This window comes from Pan paniscus, chromosome 5 (genome assembly GCF_029289425.2).
Source record: "Pan paniscus chromosome 5, NHGRI_mPanPan1-v2.0_pri, whole genome shotgun sequence".
Taxonomy (NCBI): Eukaryota; Metazoa; Chordata; class Mammalia; order Primates; family Hominidae; genus Pan; species Pan paniscus.
Window position 1 is genome coordinate 151,866,361 of NC_073254.2, and position 22,116 is coordinate 151,888,476.

The 22,116-nt window shown below is 38.9% G+C and overlaps 1 protein-coding gene across 1 annotated transcript in view; it reads left to right on the forward strand.

Annotated features, from left to right (window-relative positions):
* Positions 1–16,514, forward strand: part of ENPP1 (ectonucleotide pyrophosphatase/phosphodiesterase 1) — an 85,058-nt gene extending 68,544 nt beyond the window's left edge. The window contains exons 20-25 of the mRNA XM_003827660.6: positions 1,235–1,389; positions 3,690–3,819; positions 5,033–5,113; positions 6,270–6,402; positions 7,902–8,064; positions 11,711–16,514. Of these exons, the coding sequence (XP_003827708.4) occupies positions 1,235–1,389; positions 3,690–3,819; positions 5,033–5,113; positions 6,270–6,402; positions 7,902–8,064; positions 11,711–11,881 (833 nt within the window). The 3' untranslated portion in view covers positions 11,882–16,514. The remainder of the gene's footprint in view (positions 1–1,234; positions 1,390–3,689; positions 3,820–5,032; positions 5,114–6,269; positions 6,403–7,901; positions 8,065–11,710) is intronic.
* Positions 16,515–22,116: the final 5,602 nt, after the last annotated feature.

The following is a 22,116-nucleotide window of genomic DNA, read 5'->3' on the forward strand; positions in this document are numbered from 1 at the left end:
AGTGTGAAATGCAGAGAACTGGCTTGGGGGTATTATTTGAGAATAACCAATAAAATAAAGGGAGTTCTGGAGGACCACCTGATGAAACATAGAGGTTTCTTTGCTTGACAGTTTAGACTGTTAGGCATAAGGAAAGGAGATATTTTGCAGTGGATATTGTATGTAATGTATTTAGTGGAAGCTGAATCATACTTTATGAACATGATGGAGGTGTTCAAAAATTTTTGATGATTTCTGTAAGCTGATAATAGAGACTCAGATTCCCATTTGAAATACCTGTTTCTATCTCACCTGGTTCTTAATCATACAAGGTTATATATTGATTTATTGATCTAAAGTTATTTCTGCATCACTTTTGACCAAAAATCAAGGATACACAGACAACTGATGAAATTTTTCACTTATGACTTGAATGTTTGGAGTCACTATAATACACTCTCTCAGCCTTAAGTTACTTGGCACACATTTTTTTTTTTCTACTAGAATAAAGAGGTAAATTCTGCATTAATTCTGATGTAAGTTTGTCTCTATAAAATCCCTAGGTAAATGCTGGAGTTAGGAAAATCTTTGATATCTCCAAGGTGGCAAAGTATTGTGGTGAATGATGGCACTTTCAGAATTGAGTAGATCCAAGTTTGAATATGAGCTTAGGTACTATATGTTCATGGAAATAGTATTCCCTGTCAGCTGCTGTTTCCTTATCTGTAAAATGGGCATATAACCTTAATTCATAGGGAAATGTAAAAATTAGTTATATGATGTGTACCAAGCCCTTGACATTTGGAAAAAGGGCAATAAATAATATCTATATTGTTATTGTTTTATTTAGTTTAGTCTCATAATTTCAATTCTGAACTTCTGCTTTCCAAGTACACATATCATTAAAAAAATTTGCTTTCTGGAGTGTGTCCTAAAGAATAAGTAATTAAAATAGTGCTTAAGAATTTTTGGTAATATAACTTTGAATTAACTGGAATATTTAGCAATTTCATATAGTGTCCTCATGGTATCTTGATATTACATTGATTTCAGAATCTTTATAGGCAAAAATAACAGTGAACCTCACTTGTCTTCTTAATTGTTTATGCTTCTACCCTTTGTAATCAGTTTTTTTAAGAGTTAAAAGTAAATCTTCAATATGATTAAGTAGAGGAAAGGATTAGATGAGTGTATCACACTATATATTATCATATAATGCACACTAACTACATTTATTTTCATCCTGTGACCCAAGAGAAGATTATTAAGCATGAAACTTTACCCTATGGAAGACCTAGAGTTCTCCAGAAGAAAAACACCATCTGTCTTCTTTCCCAGCACCAGTTTATGAGCGGATACAGCCAAGACATCTTAATGCCCCTTTGGACATCCTATACCGTGGACAGAAATGCAAGTATTTGTCACCTCTTTATGTGTGGCCATTTCAAATTAATGATTAAGCAGAACATTAAATGCATAGTTTCTCACTGTTCACCTTGGCTTTATACTCAGTTCCCGCATTAGAGGAACACTGAAGAGGGAGTCAGAAAAATTCAGTTCCAGTTCAAGCTCTGCCACTGAGCAGCTGCATGACTTTGAGAACTCAGACCAAATTTCTTCTGTGAAATGAGGGTCGTGCGGTAAAGATTCTCTTTTGGGCCGTGCGCAGTGGCTCATGCCTGTAATCTCAGCACTTTGGGAGGCCGAGGCGGGCAGATCACGAGGTCAGGAGATCGAGACCATCCTGGCTAACACGGTGAAACTCCATCTCTACTAAAAATATAAAAAAATTAGCCGGGCGTGGTGGCGGGCGCCTGTAGTCCCAGCTACTCAGGAGGCTGAGGCAGGAGAATGGTGTGAACCCGGGAGGTGGAGCTTGCAGTGAGCCAAGATGGCGCCACTGTACTCTAGCCTGGGCGACAAAGTGAGACTCCGTCTCAAAAAAAAAAAAAAAAAGAAAGAAAGAAAAGAATTCTCTTTTCCTCCCCGACCCCAGTTTTAATATTTTATGATTCCAATTTATAATTGCATGAAATCAGCCTTAGGATCAGTCACAGTTACCCATTTCTAAATACATGGCTGTGTGAGGACAAGTATTTCCCTCAGCTGTCCAAATCTAAGGGGGCCCTCACTGTTTGGCAAAGCCATTAAAGCTCAGTAACATCATTGCACGTACCATCTATAGGAAGACACGAGCCCAAACCAGGGAGAGGCCAGAATCCTGCCCACCACCAACACCAGAGGAGTTAGGCCTTGAAAGGAGTGAGGGCAAATATCCCAGAATAAGAGCAGCCTTCCCCCTCACCCATGGCCCCCTGGGTGCTCTGGTAGAAGGAGGAATGGTGAAGGAGATGGTGCTGGAAAGAGAGAAGGGGGAAGATGAGATTTTGATCTTACGTGGAATTGAAATTTTAAACTGGGCTGAAACTGAAAGTGACTGGCAAGGTACAGGATGCCCTAAGGGAACGACAAAAGGATTTGAGAGAGCATAGTGGAGGGCAGCAGTTTGATTTAAAAAAAAAATGATTTTACTAATCAGTGAGACAACCAAATAAAAAGATAGGGATATGTCTGTTTATATATGATTTCTATGTTACAAATATATAATACACACATATATTTATATAAAATTTCTTGAACTTTGATTTTAAAAATTTTTCAATACTGTCTTCAAACACCAAACACTTAAAAAAATTTTTGACTCTGTAATTGATCAGTCTACACCATTTTTTATAGGCACCCCATCCTATTTATTAATATTTATACCTTAATTATGGGTTCCTTGATTCCATTTTCAGTTTTCTTATGTAATTAAAATGCATAACTTTACAGTCATTGCGATGCTTGAGGTTTTTACATTGCTGTTCGGTGACTGTCCTCCTTTGCTCCAGCAACTTTTGGCAGTGTAGTTGACTATGGAAGATAGACTCAGATCTCTAAAAATCAACATTTTACTATATAAAAGCTTAAAATTGACCAGCGCGGTGGCTCACGCCTGTAATCCCAGCACTTTGGGGGGCTGAGGAGGGCGGATCACGAGGTCAGGAGTTCGAGACCATCCTGGCTAACATGGTGAAACCCTGTCTCTACTAAAAATACAAAAAATTAGCCAGGCGTGGTGGGTCACACCTGTAATCCCAGCACTTTGAGGGGGCTGCAGCAGATGGAGCACCTGAGGTCAGGAGCTCAAGACCAGCCTTGCCAACATGGTGAAACCCCATCTCTACCAAAAACACAAAAATTAGCCAGGCGTGGTGGCAGATGCCTGTAGTCCCAGCTACTCGGGAAGCTGAGGCAGGAGAATCGCTTGAACCTGGGGGGCAGAGTTGCAGTGAGCCGAGATTGCGCCACTGCCCTCTAGTCTGGGTGACAGAGTGAGACTCCATCTTAAAAAAAAATAATAATAAATAAATAAATAAATAAAAATTTAAAATTGTGTAGATAAAATCATTCTAAACATTATTTCATATTAGCATAGCAGAATCTGAAAATATTTGCATAAATATGACAATTAGTATCTTTAATATTGTAAAGCATTTTTACACTTTAGTTAGAAAAAAAGATGAATATACTAGTAGGAAAATAGGGAAGGACATGAGCTGACAGCTAGAGCTTCATAATTTTATGATGTAGTTCACCTTTAAATATTAATAAAGCAATTTTCTTCTCTGTGCCTGATATCTGAGAGTTCTTCTCATTTCGTTCTTCAGGACAGTTTCTCTACGGAAGACTTCTCCAACTGTCTGTACCAGGACTTTAGAATTCCTCTTAGTCCTGTCCATAAATGTTCATTTTATAAAAATAACACCAAAGTGAGTTACGGGTTCCTCTCCCCACCACGTAAGTTTTTTCCTCTCCTGACCTTCCCTTTTCTCCTTTTTGTTTTCTTTCTTGTTTATAAATCCTACCATACATTATAGGGTAATATATATATTACCTATTATATATATATAAATATTACCTATTTTATATATAATATATATAATATATATAAAGTATATATATTACTATTATATATATATAGCTATATATATATAGCTTTGTTTATTTATTGGTGAAAAATTGTGGATTTGGTCTAGAACTACCAAGGGAAAAATTTTAATCATCTAAAACTTGAATTTTATAAAATTTTCTTTTTGTTGGGAGGGTAGTTGATGTAGTGCAGATATGGTAAGCAGAACACTTCATGGTTCCTTTCTGCATTTCTTTTAAACAATTTGAGAATATTGTGAAGGTGGAATATATATATCAAGTTGGAAGAATATATCAAGGTTCTTAGGAAGATAACTTTGTTAGGATAAATAACTTTGTTGTTTAAAAAGAAAATGCGTTTGTCAGAGAAGTAGGTAAAGGTAGAGGCTTACATATGCTTGCTTTTTCACTGATCCAGAATCTCTAGGGAATGGCTTTTTTGAAGCTAAGTATTCTATTTTTTGAAATGGCAAATTTGTATGTTGATGAGAAGCCATTTTGGGGCCAGCCTTAAAAGGCAAAAATCAGAAAGCTCCAGGTGCTCAACTACCGTCAGCATCCAGTTCAGTTCCCAGAGTATGTGTCTGAAGGCAGAACTTGGCTATTGCATTATAAAAATAGACCAGGTCCAAGCCTCAAATTCATACAGAGAAGCCTTGTATGGTGTTTCGAGACAGACATCCTGTGATGTTTTTTCTGGGTAGCAGGTGTTGTTCTGGAGCCAGATGTTCTCTTTTTTCTTTTCACTGTGAAAAAGTGTAAGGAAAGAAGATTGTCAACACAATTCCTTTTAGTTGAAATGAGGGCAATAACATTTGAATATGTTTAATTTGGGGCTCTTGTTATTAAAGTTTATGTTTCTTTGACATGCTCATCTTGAAAAGACTTCTTAAATATTTTATTTTTGTAAAGGACTTGACCAAACACATTACGTTTTCCCTTGACCTGGTACTTGGGAAAGTTTTACAGGTTTAAGATGGTACTCAGCTAATTTTTAAAAATGCTCCCCTAACCATGAGAAACTATAATTTCCTATGTTATTTGTGAAGAATGAAAAAGTTGTCCTCTTTTCTCTTTGTAGAACTAAATAAAAATTCAAGTGGAATATATTCTGAAGCTTTGCTTACTACAAATATAGTGCCAATGTACCAGAGTTTTCAAGGTAAATAACGTTAACTCTATATTTGATAATTTTAATGAATTTGTGCACATATAGGCATAATTCATACGTAATAGGACTTATGGTCTAAATTAAATGAATTAATACCAAATACATTCTTAAAGGTTTAACTTTGAGAATACTAGTACACAAAAATTCTACAAATTATTAGAATTATCATGTATTCTAATTGTATAATTGTTTGCAAACAGTTTTGGTGAGAAAGTATGTGATGTGCTTCCTAAAGTTATCCAGCTAATACAGTCTGCTAACACTTATATTAACTTTCATTCGGCTTCCTTATTTAACTTTTTGGAAGTTCTTGATAATTGTCTGTGTTTTCAAATGAATAGATTTTACATCATCATTAACTATTGCAGCATTTGACTTTTACAGGAATAAAAATATAGTTACTTAAATTGATGTATAGAATATCAAAATGTAAGCATATAAGGAGTTTTTAGTCTAATTTATATCTAGAATACTTGTGAATATTTCAAAGTTAATATTCAGATATTAATAGGAAATCGGAATAATATGCCTTGTTTGTGTTTGCGATGTTGCTATGCTTAATGATGACATATGATCACAATTTCAACATGATGTACTTGTTCAGGGATGTCTCAAAGAGAGTTGGGTTCAACGTTTGTCTGTGAGTCCTTTCAAAGGCCAAAGCTGAACAATGAATTTTTGGCCTCACACTAAGATTAGAGCCAAGGCTGGGTGTAGTGGCTCATGCTTGCAGTCCCAGCACTTTGGGGAGTCCAACTCAGAAGGACTGCTTGAGGCCAGGAGTTCAAGATCAGCCTGGGAAACAGTGAGACCTGGTCTCTAGTCTCTACAAAAAATTTTAATTAGCTGGGCATGGTGATGTGCACCTGTAGTCCTAGCTATTCTGGAGACTGAGGCAGGAGCATCTCTTGACCCCAGGAGTTTGAGGCTGCAGTGAGCTATGATTGTGCCACTGCACTCCAGCCTGGGTGATATAGCAAGACTGTGTCTCTAAACAAAAAACAAAACAAAACGAAGACTGAAGCCAAACTTGACTTTATCTTTATTTACTATAAATGCTAATTTTGAATCATGGTGTTAATTTATTTCACACGTCAACATGGTCCCTTGTTCTTTTGAAACTACACTGGCTTCTATCTTGTTTCAGTTATATGGCGCTACTTTCATGACACCCTACTGCGAAAGTATGTTGAAGAAAGAAATGGTGTCAATGTCGTCAGTGGTCCTGTGTTTGACTTTGATTATGATGGACGTTATGATTCCTTAGAGAATCTGAGGCAGTAAGAACATATTTCATTACTCTTAAAAATAGGAATTACCATCCAGTAGAAATAGGATTACCATCCAGTTGAGTCAACAGAACCTTTTTTATCCAGTGTTGTATGTTTATGTGTGTGACACCTCTGACTACACAGGAAGCCTCTTGAAATATCTGATTAATTTTGACGTTTTGCTCAACGTTCAGTAAAATATTTTTAGGTAAAAAAGTAGTGTTTCTCACCCATTCCGTTCAGTTGAATAATTTTTGCACTCAGTTTAAATGCTGAACTCATTTAAGATCTCTGTGTGGCTGATTGTTAAGATATGATCTTAATATATTGTGAGTCAGAAGATGAAGAACTCTATGGTGTGGCTACAGATATCCTGAGTCTAGGAATGAATAGGATTATAAAGCTGCAGTGCTTGGAGTCTGGTGGCCTTGGGTGAATGTTATGGCTTTTACCCAACTGTGGCTGGAGGGGCATGATAAAAAGCAACCGTCTGAAGGAAAACCATCAGTGGTGCTTTTTTAAAAAAAGAGAGGGAAAGAACATCTTGGAAACTGGTTGATCTTTATTGAAACAATAATTACAGCAGTTTGGGAAGCAATTTTGCTGTTAAGTCCGTAGGAAAAAGACTGAGATTCCACTGAGATTCAGCCCCTCTCAGAACTTTCCTACTCTCCCAGGCTGACTTAGATATATGTGACTTACAAAATACATCGGAAAGCACATCAATTTGCAAAGTTACAGTTTTTTACTTTCCCTTGAGGCATAAAGCTGCCTTAGAAGCTGTAGCACTAGAGAGGATACAGAAGAGAACTGCATATGCTTCCTACCCATGGCTTCACCCAGAGCCCTCTGTTTAAATGTTTTATAGATTATGTTTCTACATAAGGTCATATTTGAAAACAATGATTCCACTACCTTAAATTTTGAAAGATGTTGAAAAAACAAACACAGCCTTAAAATAGGAGAATGACTATGAGGTAAAGATGTTTGGGACATCTTTGATAATATACTTCAGTTTAAAAAATTAAGTTATTAAGGAAGAAAATCCAGTTAGAACAAACAATTCATGACAACATGTCCTCTCTGAAGGGGCTGGTATAGAAAAAATCCTAACCAGTTCTTTCTCTGCCCACTATTTGTCTATAATCGCCTAGAAGTTAAGACTGTCAATAATGGTTTACACTCTTGGTCATAGGTGCTCAAAAATGACATTTTCTTTTCTTTAGTGTTTCAATTTCAGTGTCTTTAGGTAGAACTAAAAGAATTCTAAAAGTCAATAAACTTCTACAGAAAATAAAAATTATTTGGAGTGTGTTTATCTGCCTGTCTTCTAATTATTGCTCTCAATCTGGCAGAGTATGTTGAGGTATTGTGATTACTAGCTTCTTATATTTAATTATTTGTTTGAATTTGATTTTTATATGTATTAAAAGCATGCTCTACTGAAATATTCATCAAAAGGAAGATAGTTATTTCTTTCTTAAAATGAATATTGGCATGTTTTACAGAAAAAGAAGAGTCATCCGTAACCAAGAAATTTTGATTCCAACTCACTTCTTTATTGTGCTAACAAGCTGTAAAGATACATCTCAGACGCCTTTGCACTGTGAAAACCTAGACACCTTAGCTTTCATTTTGCCTCACAGGACTGATAACAGCGAGAGCTGTGTGGTAAGTAGCTTTTGTATATTTACTTTGCATGTTGAAAATCTAGACATATGCATATTTGTTTATGTCACCCATCTGACATTACAGTGAGAGAAAGCACAACTCTTGAGTACACATGGACTTTGAAATTATAGGATGCTTTTAAATTTGATCTTTTAAGATGACATATCTTTGGGGAAGACTACCCTTGTCTGCTTTTACTTTTCATTTTCTTTCTTTTTTTTTTTTTTTAGAGATAGGGTCTTTCTATGTTGCCCAGGCTGGTCTTGAACTCCTGGCCTCTTATGATCCTCCTGTCTTGGCCTCCCAAAGTGCTGAGATTGCAGGTGTGAGCCACCCTGCCTGGCCCCTTTGTCTGGTAAAGATACTAAAAATCAGATCAGAATCAAACTTTGTATGGCTTAACCACTAAAGTCTAGGTTTATCTGAAGTATGGATTTTCTCTTTTTTTAAAACTGGATGTATAATTTCAAAGTGTCAGCACTGTTATAAAGTTGTTAGACAACATTTCAAATTTTCTGTGTATCACTTAATTATAAAAAATCTTTTCCTTTCTTATCGTATTGTCATCCCAGTGTGTTTGGGAATAATTGTTTTATATTATCTTATTTGCTCCGAATTTTAAAAATCTACATTGTAGATTGGGACATCAAGACTGCATAACATTTTAGCAATTTTTTTTTTTTTTTTTTTGAGACAGAGTTTCACTTTGGCTCCCAGGCTGGAGTGCAGTGGCATGATCTCGGCTCACTGCAAGCTCTGCCTTCTGGGTTCACGCCATTCTCCTGCCTCAGCCTCCCGAGTAGCTGGGACTACAGGCGCCCGCCACCACACCCAGCTAATTTTTTTTTTTTTTTTTTTGAGACAGAGTCTCACTTTGGCTTCCAGGCTGGAGTGCAGTGGCATGATCTCGGCTCACTGCAAGCTCCGCCTTCTGGGTTCAAACCATTCTCCTGCCTCAGCCTCCCGAGTAGCTGGGACTACAGGCGCCCGCCACCTCACCCGGCTAATTTTTTTTTTTTTTTTTTTTTTAGTAGAGATGGGGTTTCACCGTGTTAGCCAGGATGGTCTCAATCTCCTGACCTTGTGATCCACCCGCCTTGTCCTTCCAAAGTGCTGGGATTACAGGCGTGAGCCATCGTGCCTGGCCTTTTTTTTTTTCTTCTTTTTTTTTTTTTTTGGAGTCTTGCTCTGTCACCCAGGCTGGAAGGCAGTGGCGTGATCTCGGCTCCCTGCAACCTCCGCTTCCCGGGCTCAAGCGATTCTCCTGCCTCAGCCTCCCAAATAGCTGGGATTACAGGCACCTGCCACCCATGCCCAGCTAATTTTTGTATTTTTAGTGGAGATGGGGTTTCGCCGTGTTGGCCAGGCTGTTCTCTACCTCCTGACCTCAGGTGATCTGCTGGCCTTAGCCTCCCAAAGTGCAGGGGTTACAGTCATGAGCCACTGTGCCCGGCCCATTTTAGCAATTTTTAAGTTTTCTCTTACGGTGAGCCAAAATATATTTCTTTCAGAGTACTTCCTACATTTCCTTTTTTTTTTTTTTTTTTTTCCATTGAAGTGACACCAAGTAAGTCTAAACCTGAATCTGCAAAAAGATGTAGCTTTCATACCAGTCCCAATGAATGGGTGGTAGGTACCTGGAGTTAGGATCTTGAGACCCAGTATGAGCTCAGCAGGAAAGAGTGCTGTATTCACTCATTCATTCACTACTACTTTGATTCACCATTCATTCCTTTGATATTTATAATCAGGTGCTCTAGGTACTGAGGACACAGCAGTGAACAAAATAGTGAGCTCTTCTCTGGGCCCAAGAGTAGAATACAATGATCCGTTTGCCATCCCTGATGGTAGTAGTCTTTCTATATATCGTTAAAATTCATGAAGATATGTCTCTCCTTAATTGTTTCTATGATAAACTTTCAGAATTACTTGTTCCTATAGAACACATTTCTCATTATTTTTCCCTTTATTCTTTAGAATTAAATACAGAATAGCAAGATTTTAGTTGGTTGCCTGATGATTATCTGACTCCACTGAAAGTTGTCAGTTTTGTGGGCATTGTTGGATACATGCAGCTATTCCCTGCTTCATTATTTCGTTTGGAGATTATATTGTCATTGAATGTATCAATTAGAGTAGGGTTCTGCAGCAAATAACAGAAACCCCTTTGCAGTGGCTTAAGCAAGTCAGGGATTCCTCATGGAACAGCAAGTCCAGCTGCACACAGTCCTGGGATGGCGCTTTGGGTCAACTGCACCATTAGGGACCCAGAACTTTTCCCTCTTTCTGCTCCACCATTCTTAGCATGTGGCTTTGGCCCACGTGGGCTTCTTCATGCATCTTTGTAGGTAACACATTCTCATAAAAACTAGTATTTGTGTAGTACATTTGCACACATCATTACGTTTGATCCTCAAAATAACCCGATGAGGAGGATACAGATAAAGGAATCAAGACTTGTATGTTAAATAACTTTCCTTAGTTTACCTGATAAGATTGTCACAGAACCAGCCTCTTTTAAAAAAATTTTCAACTTTTGTTTTAAGTTCAGGGGTACATGTGCAGGATGTGCATGTTTGTTGCATAGGTAAATGTGTGCCATGGTGGTTTGCTGCACAGATCATCCCATCACCCAGGTATTAAGCCCAGCATCCATTAGCTATTCTTTCTGATGCTCTCCCTCCTCCCACCCCCTGCCCTCCAACAGGCCCCAGTGTATTTTGTTCCCCCACACGTGTTTATGTGTTCTCATCCTTCAGCTCCCTCTTATAATTGAGAACATGAGGGTTCGGTTTTCTGTTTCTGCATTAGTTTGCTAAGGATAATGGCCTCCAGCTCCATCCATGTCCCTGCACAGGACATGATCTTTTATGGCTGCATAGTATTCCATGGTATACATGTACCACATTTTCTTAATTTAGTCTATCATTGACCATATACACCATAGTATTCCATGGTGTATATGTACCACATTTTCTTGATCCAGTCTATCATTGTTGGGCACTTAAGTTGATTCCATGTCTTTCCTATTGTGAATAGTGCTGCACTGAACATATGTGTGCATGTATCTGTATAATAGAATGATTTATATTCCTGTGGGTATGTACCCAGTAATGGGATTGCTGGGTCCAATGGTATTTCTCCCTCTAGGTCTTTGAGGAATTGCCACACTGTCTTCCACAGTGGTTGCACTAATTTACACTCCCACCAACAGTGTAAAAGCATTCCTTTTTCTCCACAACCTTACTAGCTAGCATCTGTTGTTTTGTGACTTTTTAATAATAGGCATTCTGAGTGAGATTCTTTACATTATTCAGATATTCTTTCCCATGCCATGTAATTTCTGTTTTCCCACTTTTTTTAACCCCACACCATTGAAGTTTCTTAAACCTATGTAATGCAGGACCATCTGTTCCAGGTATAGTTTCTTTTCCCCAAACTTGAAGCATCTAATTAAACAAACATGCATGGTATGTATTAGAAGGAAAGCTACTCAAGAGGAGAGATGATGCCTAACAAATCATGTGGCATGTTCCACTTCAGAGCTGAAATCTCGTAAATGATTAAACTGGGGAGATGGAGCGCTTATAGAAGTGAACTGAGTGTTCTCTTGGTAACTTTTCTTTTATATTTCCTATTCTCCTAGCATGGGAAGCATGACTCCTCATGGGTTGAAGAATTGTTAATGTTACACAGAGCACGGATCACAGATGTTGAGCACATCACTGGACTCAGCTTCTATCAACAAAGAAAAGAGCCAGTTTCAGACATTTTAAAGTTGAAAACACATTTGCCAACCTTTAGCCAAGAAGACTGATATGTTTTTTATCCCCAAACACCATGAATCTTTTTGAGAGAACCTTATATTTTATATAGTCCTCTAGCTACACTATTGCATTGTTCAGAAACTGTCGACCAGAGTTAGAACGGAGCCCTCGGTGATGCGGACATCTCAGGGAAACTTGCGTACTCAGCACAGCAGTGGAGAGTGTTCCTGTTGAATCTTGCACATATTTGAATGTGTAAGCATTGTATACATTGATCAAGTTCGGGGGAATAAAGACAGACCACACCTAAAACTGCCTTTCTGCTTCTCTTAAAGGAGAAGTAGCTGTGAACATTGTCTGGATACCAGATATTTGAATCTTTCTTACTATTGGTAATAAACCTTGATGGCATTGGGCAAACAGTAGACTTATAGTAGGATTGGGGTAGCCCATGTTATGTGACTATCTTTATGAGAATTTTAAAGTGGTTCTGGATATCTTTTAACTTGGAGTTTCATTTCTTTTCATTGTAATCAAAAAAAAAATTAACAGAAGCCAAAATACTTCTGAGACCTTGTTTCAATCTTTGCTGTATATCCCCTCAAAATCCAAATTATTAATCTTATGTGTTTTCTTTTTAATTTTTTGATTGGATTTCTTTAGATTTAATGGTTCAAATGAGTTCAACTTTGAGGGACGATCTTTGAATATACTTACCTATTATAAAATCTTACTTTGTATTTGTATTAAAAAAAAAGAAAAATATTCCTATCCTGCTCACTGGTAATTAACATAGGTTTAAAATGGCTTCAAATGTGGCCCTTTAGACTGTTAAAATTGTACCTTATCTTGGCAAAACTTCAGAGCACCAGTCAGTGCATGCAAGGTGCCATTTTTTATTGAGATGCTTAGAATGTTTCTTTCTGTGCACAAGACTTACCCTACCAGCAGCAGAGCCATTCTCTGTTGAGTGGTTCATTTTGAAGTTCCACAGATTGAAGAGAACATGCCACCAATCACCTCACATCTTCTTGGTGGACATGATAAATGACACAATGAACTTGATTTCTTTACTACCTTGACTGTAGCTTTTTGTCCCTACCTGTGAACCTTCAAAGACTGCATTAACTTTTAGGCTACATAGGTCCAATTTAGGTATAATATCAGTACACCAAAGATTTTTATATGTCCTTCGTATGACCATTCTTTAACGGCCTAAGGGCCAGCTGCAAAGACTTTTGGAAAATACAATTTACAACTCAAAATTATTTAATAATTTAGGAAGTTTTTTTTTGTTTTCAGTCCTGCAGTTTCCTGAAGCTCTGTATATGATATTTTTTTCAGCCTGCTTCTCTCTGTTGTTCAGATTAGGTAATTTTATTCTTCTGTCTCAAAGCTCACTGATTCTTTATTCTGTCTAATCTGTTCTGCTGTTGAGCCCATTTATTCCTGATTTTTATATTTTAGTTATTGTATGTTTTATTTCTAAAATTTCCATTCAGTTTTTCTTTATATCTTCTATTTGCTGAGAATTTCTGTCTCTTTGCTGAGACTTTCTACGTTTTCATTTGTTTCAAGTGCGTTTATACTTGCTTGTTGAAGAATTTTTATGATGGCTGCTGTAAAATCCTTATCAGATAATTCCAACATCTGTCACCTCATTGTTTGCATCTACTGATGGTCTTTTTTCCATTCGGAAACATTTTCATGTTTCTTGGTGTGTGGAATGATTTTTTATTGAAACCTGGATATTTTTAGGTATTATGTTATGAGACTATGGTTCTTATTTAAACCTTCTGCTTTAGCCAACTTTCTCAGATACCACCACAGCAGGGGAATTGGGAGCACTGCCTCATTATTACCAGGTGTGGCTAGGAGTCCAGGTTCCCCAGTCAGCCTCCCTTTATACTGAGTAACAGGGTCCCCTCATTACTACTGGGCAAGGTGAGAATTCAGTTTCCCATTAGGTCTTTATTGATTCCTCCCTGGCTGGAATGTGCAGCGGCACCTTTTGCTGCACCCTGGGAATCTCCACTAATGCTATGGGACAGAGTGACCAGGAAGAGCTTCATTACACCAGGTGGGAATGAAATTCCCAGTAGCCTACGCAGCCTTCTCCGACACCACTCTGGAGTTGTATTCTTCCAGCACACAAACATACACAATTTAACTCAAAGCATCTTAGCAGAGCTTAATTAAATGGATAGACGCCTGTTCCCTTTGCTGGATGCCAAGAATACAAAAGTCAGGGAGTTGGGGCACCTCTTTACAGCTTGGTGAGAGTGTAAGTCTGGACTCCCCACTCAGCATTTGCTGGTATGGGTGGGGCCATGGTTTTTTTCCATGGTGTTTGGTTGGAGTACAGCCTTTTTTACCCTTGCTTGGCTACCCTTTTCTGGTCCTTTGGCAGGAGAGAGCAGGACTCTCTTAGGGCTTTTTTTCCCCCTGCATTTATTGACATTTCCAGGTTGCTGACTTTTTCAGCTCCAAGTTGGAAATATATGAGCTGAAAAGAAAATGTAGGGAACTCATCACAGTGTTGTTACTTGGGCCCCAATGTTCCTAGCCTATTTTCTGTCTACTATTCAGAGTCTTGCTGTGTTTTAATATAATATCCAGGATTTTTATATGCATTTAGCAGAAGGATGTCTACTCTGCCTTTGTAGAAGTGTCTCACTGATTTTTACATATTTTTCCAGCACACAAACATACACAATTTAACTCAAAGCATCTTAGCAGAGCTTAATTAAATGGATAGATGTCTGTTCCCTTTGCTGGACGCCAAGAATACAAAAAAGAACAAGTGACAATTTTCTCTGTCTTAGGGAGAAGAGGCAGCAGAAGTGTAAATGATCCCTAAAGAGTGATAGATGTTATCATGAAGCCACAGGAGGGGTGCCAGGCTGCACAAAAGAGACACTGGATGCTTCTTGGTAGTAGAGGCAGTGGCTTCCCAGCCTTGGGGCTAAGGCTTGTAGGGTGAATTGGAACTTTTCAGATGAGCAAGGCAAAGAAGGGACCTTCTAACATTCCTTGGATGGAACATTTTTGACATTTTCCCATTTACAGCTACTTATATTTTCTACAAGTGTCACTGTGACCAACTTATGTACACATACTTTTTCTTGCTTAGTTATAATAATCTGTTCTTAAAGAAAATGTCAGTCTCTACATTCTATGCTGACTGTTAAGGAAAGAGCACCCACATCTGCTCCTACTTAGCTTTTTTTCTGTGGTTCTTACACAGTATTCCTTTTTTTCTTTTCTTGAAAGAGACTCCTCCTTTCTTTTATTTTCTTGAAAGAGTTTTAAACAGATAAGATGGCAAAAGTGACTGATCTCTACTCCCCCAGTTTGAATGGTAAATTTGAATGGTAAATTCCCATGAACATATATGGAAATGTCTTTATCCTACTTTCTCCAATAAAGGCTGTTCTTAGCTTTTCAAATGCAAAGTGAAACCTTTATTTATCTTGATTTCTTTCTTTTTTTTTTTTTTTTGAGATGCTCTGTCGCCCAGGCTGGAGTGCAGTGGCGAGATCTCGGCTCACTGCAAGCTCCGCCTCCCAGGTTCACGCCATTCTCCTGGCTCAGCCTCCCGAGTAACTGGGACTACAGGCACCTGCCGTCACACCTGGCTAATTTTTTGTATTTTTAGTAGAGAATGGAGTTTCACCGTGTTAGCCAGGATGGTCTAGATCTCCCGACCTTGTGATCTGCCCGCCTCGGCCTCCCAAAGTGCTGGGATTACAGGCTTGAGCCACTGCCTCCAGCCTATCCTGATTTCTACTGTCATGCCTCACATCAGTCCTTTTTTTTTTTTTTTTTTTTTTGAGACAGAGTCTCGCTCTGTGGCCCAGGCTAGACTGCAGTGGCACGATCTCAGCTCACTGCAACCTCCACCTCCCGGGTTCTAGCAATTCTCCTGCCTCAGCCTCCTGAGTAGCTGGGATTATAGGCGCATGCCACACCTGGCTTTTTGTATTTTAGTGGAGATGGGGTTTCACTGTGTTGCTCGGGCTGGTCTTGATCTCCTGAGCTCAGACAATCCCCCCGCCTTGGCCTCCCAAAATGCTAGGATTATAGGCGAGAGCTGCTGTGTGCTTCTTAAGTGAGGTAAGTAACTTCCATAGAAAATTTCCATCAGTTCATTCATGAAAGAACAAAGAACCTGGCAAAACTTAAAAACATTTCCAAGAATCAGATAAAAGAGGACAAACCTTAGGGAGAAGAAGGCAGCTGCTCATTTCCAGCAGGGGAAGTAGCTGCATAGAGTACAAGGACTGGTAGGCCTGTTGGCTGTTCCTGTTTAAGGAGACAAGATGGGCATGGAACAGGGACCACCCCCTCCTCTGGGAGAAGCTGTTACCCCCTTCACTTTTCCTCCTCTGTCATTACCCACAATCACTCTCCTTCTTTGCGCTATGGTAGGTGTTTACCCATCATAGGAATGGGCATTTGAACTTTGAAACTGAATGTGGTGATTACACTTCATGCTGAAGCTTTTCACATGAGTGCTTTCATAAGCATTAAGTAAAATTTTATAATGACTGCAGTCCAAGGACATTTTCCCTGGTTTTTGGCCAGTCTAAATATTGTAAGAGAGAGAGAAGAAAAGTGTACGGAATATAATTGTCTCTAAGCTAAGAAATGTGGATGTTCAAATAAAACATACGTACAGAACTCTGGCTGCTTTCCTTTGTGGCTTTGTGTGTGGAGGATGGGTAGGATCATGGGCGATGGTGCTTCTCTGCAGACATGAAACTGAGTCCAAGGGTTGTTGACAGTTAACCACAGCTGTAATGCTGAAAGGCAAAAGAATCCAAAGTTCATTTCAGGTTCATAGAGTAAACACTTCTGATCTGTGACCTATATCCTTGTTCTTGGTATTTTAATTATATTTAGTCATACTTCCAGGTAAAAACAAATGACAGGCATATATATTCTTTAGTATTTAGAATGGTCTGGAACCAGACTTGGAACTTCTATAGATTCTTTTAATGTGAAATTTTTGTATTTATCCTCTCCATTATAGTGATTGAACAAAAAAATGTTTACTAGAAATCATATTCATACCAGAAAACAGATATGTGAAATACATTTTAATCTACTAGAAATGGAAGAATCCTTGGAAGAGGCATTATACTCATGGGATGTGAAAAGGAAGGAACATAAAAGAAGCCTCTTTCATCCTACTCAATGCTGTTGTGTTAAATTTAATTTTTTACTTGCCTGTAAATTCTCGATTCAAGGGATAGTTTTAGGATTTTAATTAAAATGACATATTTTAAATGATATATCAGAAATTCAGAACTCAGAATGGAATATACTTTGGCTTTCACATAGTAGAGATACAAAATAATTGAAGAAATATATAGGAAATAAATTTTTTACAGTGTCTCATACAGTGTCTCATAATTTTGCCCCACAATGTTTAGATATTTTTCACTGTTAAAAAATGTATGCATTTACTTAGATGGCATTATGCTGGCTGTGACATAAAGGAAATAAAACAGGGATCTCTGAACCGAAAGTTTATAACTTAACTAAAAATTCTAAAGGATTTTAAATTAGACTGAAATTTTCTCAGTCCAATGAATGGATCTTGTTCAAATTTTTATAGTTTAAAAAATCACTGGCTGGGCACGGTGGCTCACGCCTGTAATCCCAGCACTTTGGGAGGCCAAGGCGGGTGGATCACGAGGTCAGGAGATCAAGATCATCCTGGCTAATATGGTGAAACCCCATCTCTACTAAACACACACACACACACACACACACACACGCACACACAAAATTAGCCAGGCGTGGTGGCAAGTGCCTGTAGTCCCAGCTGCTCGGGAGGCTGAGGCAGGAGAATGGCATGAACCCGGGAGGCGGACCTTGCACTGAGCCGAGATGGTGCCACTGCACTCCAGCCTGGGTGACAGAGCAAGACTCTATCGCAAAAAAAAAAAAAAAAAAAAAAAAAATTCTGATGACCCCTATAATTTTGGATTCTCTGTTATATTCTGTATCTTGACACAATGTTACTGTCTGGAGAGTTAACCACTTGTATTAAGGTCCAAACAGAAACAAGATGGTAAATCTATGGGTCTTTTGTCTGTGTACTTGTTCATAAGCTATCTCTACAGGTTTACTCAACAGCACACTTTAAGATATTGGCACTGGAATAGATTTTCCCAGCTCAGGGTTGACAGTAGATTTCAAAGCTGAGCTTACTCTGTGTCAGGCATTAGGGGTAAGTTGGAGAACAGGGCAGGTGGAATGCCTGCCCCCTTGGTGCTCTCTTGTCAATGTTTTACCTTTATTTCAAGGTCCAGCCCAAAGCCATATCCTTAGGATCCATTGTTTATGTGGTCAGACTTTCCCAACATTGGTGGTAACAGACAGTACATGCCCTCAGTCTAGTTCTTGTTACGTATTATGGTTGCAATACAACTACAGATGTGTAATGCAGTTGATTATTCCATAACCCATACACAGTGTTGTTAGATGGCACCGTGGCCTATTAAGAAATTTTACCCAGGACCTAGACTCCAAATCCAAATACACAACTTGCTAAAAGCAGTCTTTGCAAGCTTAACACGAAATAAAATAATTTCAAGGTGGTGTGGTTATAGGTATAAGAGGATTGTTAGCTTCCACTTGGGGTTTCCAGGGACCTGGCGGGATCTTATCCTACAGAGAACACCAACCTCTTAAGGAAACTGGGAAGCCGAGAGAAGCTGCGCCACCTAAACATTTCCCAGCCTGTGATCCTGTAAGAAAAGAAAAATAGCTCAGGGCAGCCTGAGCTGTGTGAGGCATGTAGAATTTATTAGGCCCAGAGAGATGTGAGTGTGAGACTTTATTCTTACCACCCACCTCCCCCCATGCCTAGGGGCAGTTGTTTAAAGTCATTTCATTCCTTATTAGCTGCCTCGCTCATTATCCTCACATGCCTGGAGTTTGTGATGCAAAGAACAATGTATAGCAAGTTATGTTGTAACAATGTATAGCAAGCTTATGTTACGTTGATGTAACTTCTTGGTAAACAATTTAGGAACTGCCTCTTTTTTCCTTTAAAAACTCACTTGTAACTGCTGCTAATTGGAGCACACATTCAGGGCAAACTTGAATCCATCCCTCTGGGTTACAATTCTCAAAACTGGCCCAAATAAACTCTGCTTATATTAAGTTTCCTTCAGTTTCTTCTTTTAGGTTAACATCAGTTACATTTGCTTAGACTGTATACTTTGAGCATATTCCTGAAAACTGTAACCCTGATGAGATTTATGTGTCCCAAGTGTGCTCTTTCACAAGTGTAATCACCTGATGGGTTCTTCCTGCCCACTGACTAGACAAAACCAATTCACTGAGATTGTGACATTGTAGTAAAGGAAGCATTTAGTTAATGTTAATCTAGCTACATGGCTCAGAGGTTAGGGTTTTTCAAGGATAGCTTAGTAGGCATGGGACTGGGGAATGGGTACTGCTGATTGGTTGGGGAGGCAATTATAGGGGTGTGAAAACAGTCCTCATGCATTGAGTCCACCTCTGAGTGGGAGACCGCAGGACTGGTTAAGTCATGAGTCATGGGTCCAGGTGAAGTCAGTTGCCAGAATGCAAAAATCAGAAAAATGTATCAAAATATCAATCTTAGGTTCTACAATAGTGACATTATCTATAGAGACAATTGAGGAAGTCACAAATTTGCTTCACTGGGTTGAGTGAAGACAGCCAGCCTGTGAGGCTAGAAGCAAGACAGAGTCAGCCACGTTAGATTTCTCTCACTGTCATAATCTTTGCAAAGGCAGTTTCACAGGGTGAGAGCTCAATACTGTGGGATTGTTTTTTTCAGTGACTGTAACTCTCATTTGGCATTTTAGCATCTGTATTAGTCCATTCTCACACTGCTATAAAGATATACCTGAGACTGGGTAATTTATAAAGAAAAGAGGTTGTTTAATTGGCTCACAGTTCTGCAGGCTGCACAGGCTTCTGCTTCTCGAGAGACCTCAGAAAACTTACAATCATGGCAGAGGTGAAGGGGAAGGAAGCACGTATTCACATGGCCAGCAGGAGAGAGCAAGAGCATAAGGGGATGGGCTACATACTTTCAAACCAGATCTCATAAGAACTCACTTATTATCATGAGAACAAGAAGGGGAAGTCTGCCCCCATGATCCAGTCACCTCCCCTCCGGCCCCTCCTCTAACAGTGAGAATTGCAATTTGACATGAGAGTTGGGTAGGGACACAGACCCACACCAAGTTGGCATATATTTCTTACAGAGATAGTTTCCTTTTCATATGTTTATCGTCATTGTGTTTGTCTGTTTGCATTGCCATACAGGAATACCCACAACTGGGTAATCTAAAAAGAAAAGAGGTTTATTTGCTTCATAGTTCTACAGGCTATGTAAGCATGGCACCAGCATCTGCTTGGCTTCTTGTGAGGCCCCAGAAAGCTTCCAATCATGGCAGAAGGCAAAGGGTGAGCCAGCATGTCACATGGAAAGAGAAGGAGCAAGAGAGAGAGAGGGAGGTGGTGTCAGGCTCTTTTAAACACTAGGTCTTGTGTGAACTCTTAAGGTGAGAATTCATTGGCACAAGGACAGAGCCATTCATGAGGGATCCACCCCCCTGACCAAAACACCTCCCACCAGGCCCAACTCTGGCATCGCATATCACATTTCAACATGAGATTTGGAGGGGAAAAAAACATCCAAACCATATCAGTCATGTCTGCAAAACCATCTGTTATTTCTAGCATAATGTCTGGCACATCGGAGTTGCTCAGTAAAAAATGTCCAGATGAATGAAAACCAAAGGTACAATCATACCAAACATCCACTTAAGACAGCTAAGGAATAACAAGTTACAGAAATACAGCCAGAGGACAATTTCACAGTAATTATTCTTTGCCTCCGTAGTTTTCAAGTGCTAGAAGATACTTTCAATGGGAAATTTTTTGAAAGAGTTTATTTATAGATCTCTTCCCAGTGCACAAAGCAGAATTTTTAAAAATAATAATAAAAGAATAAGAATACTTTTCAAGAGCCATTCACAATTGTTTCAGTTAATCTGTCCTGTGGAAAGTCTGCTGCCTGGTGAGCTGAAGGGAAAGCGTGAACTTTTCAGTTTTGACATCTCAAATGAAAACCTCTCTACAAAGCACATAGTGTTTCTCCAGTGACAAGCTATCATAAACATTCACTGGCAAAGGTGGAGACACAAGGTAGTGCCTCTTGGTTCTCACATCCCTCAACTCCAGGTAACACCTTCTGCTATGAGGAAAAGCACATCAGTGCTACTGGTGTTACTACCCCAGTAGCAAACACACTGGGGCATCTGGAACAAATAGATTTTGGGCAACTTTCACACACTTTACCAAAGAGGAGAGACATTTTCTCACCCTCCCTCCTATCTTTGAAATTCAGGGCAATGGAGTTTAGCATTGGCTAAGGTAGTAGTGAAGTGAATTAGAGGTAAACAAAATTATCCCATCCATCAGGTGTCTGATGGATAGTTGACAGTGAAACTGAAATATGGAACATAAATTTTCATAGACCCAATGAATCAGCAATATTGTGATAACCAAGACATCTCTGAAATAGATCAAATACAAATATAAAAATAATCGTAGCTATCATTTACTGGGTTTTGTTCCAGACATTGTGCTAAATGATTTACATTATCCAAGCAAGAATTTGAACCCAGGACTTGGCAAAGCTCATATATTTAAACAATACTTTATATTGTCTCCTCTGAAAGCACATTGAAAATGTTCCTGTTCTTTCATTAAGTTCTATTCCATCAGTAGTTGCATTCTAAACCAGTTATTCTGGCTTGAATTCTGCTGCACTGCACAAGACATTTGTTTTGTATCATCTTCCTTTCCACTTTCAAGCATTTGAGTTCACACCTGTTGACATTCTTTCTAGTCCCTCATAGAGGAAGTGTAACTCTTTTTCTTTCAGACCTGATGCCTCACTTCCTACAAGACTTTGTTTCTCAAATCACACACACACCCCCTCCCACACACACACCTGTAATTCCCACCTCTGTACTGCTTCCATCTCTCTTCTTGAATATGCTCTTGTCCTTCCATTTTTCTATTGTCTTTACCCCGTTCCTTTTGTTGCCTCTGGCTCTCTCAGGCTTCTCTTTTTACTGTGGGACAGGACTAATAGTACTTGGTTTATATTTTCTGTCTTTATTTCCTTACTAAGCTGTCCCTTTTTTATATGTCAGTTTCTTACTGCCTCCTAACACCTCCCCACCTCCCATAACCTCCCTTT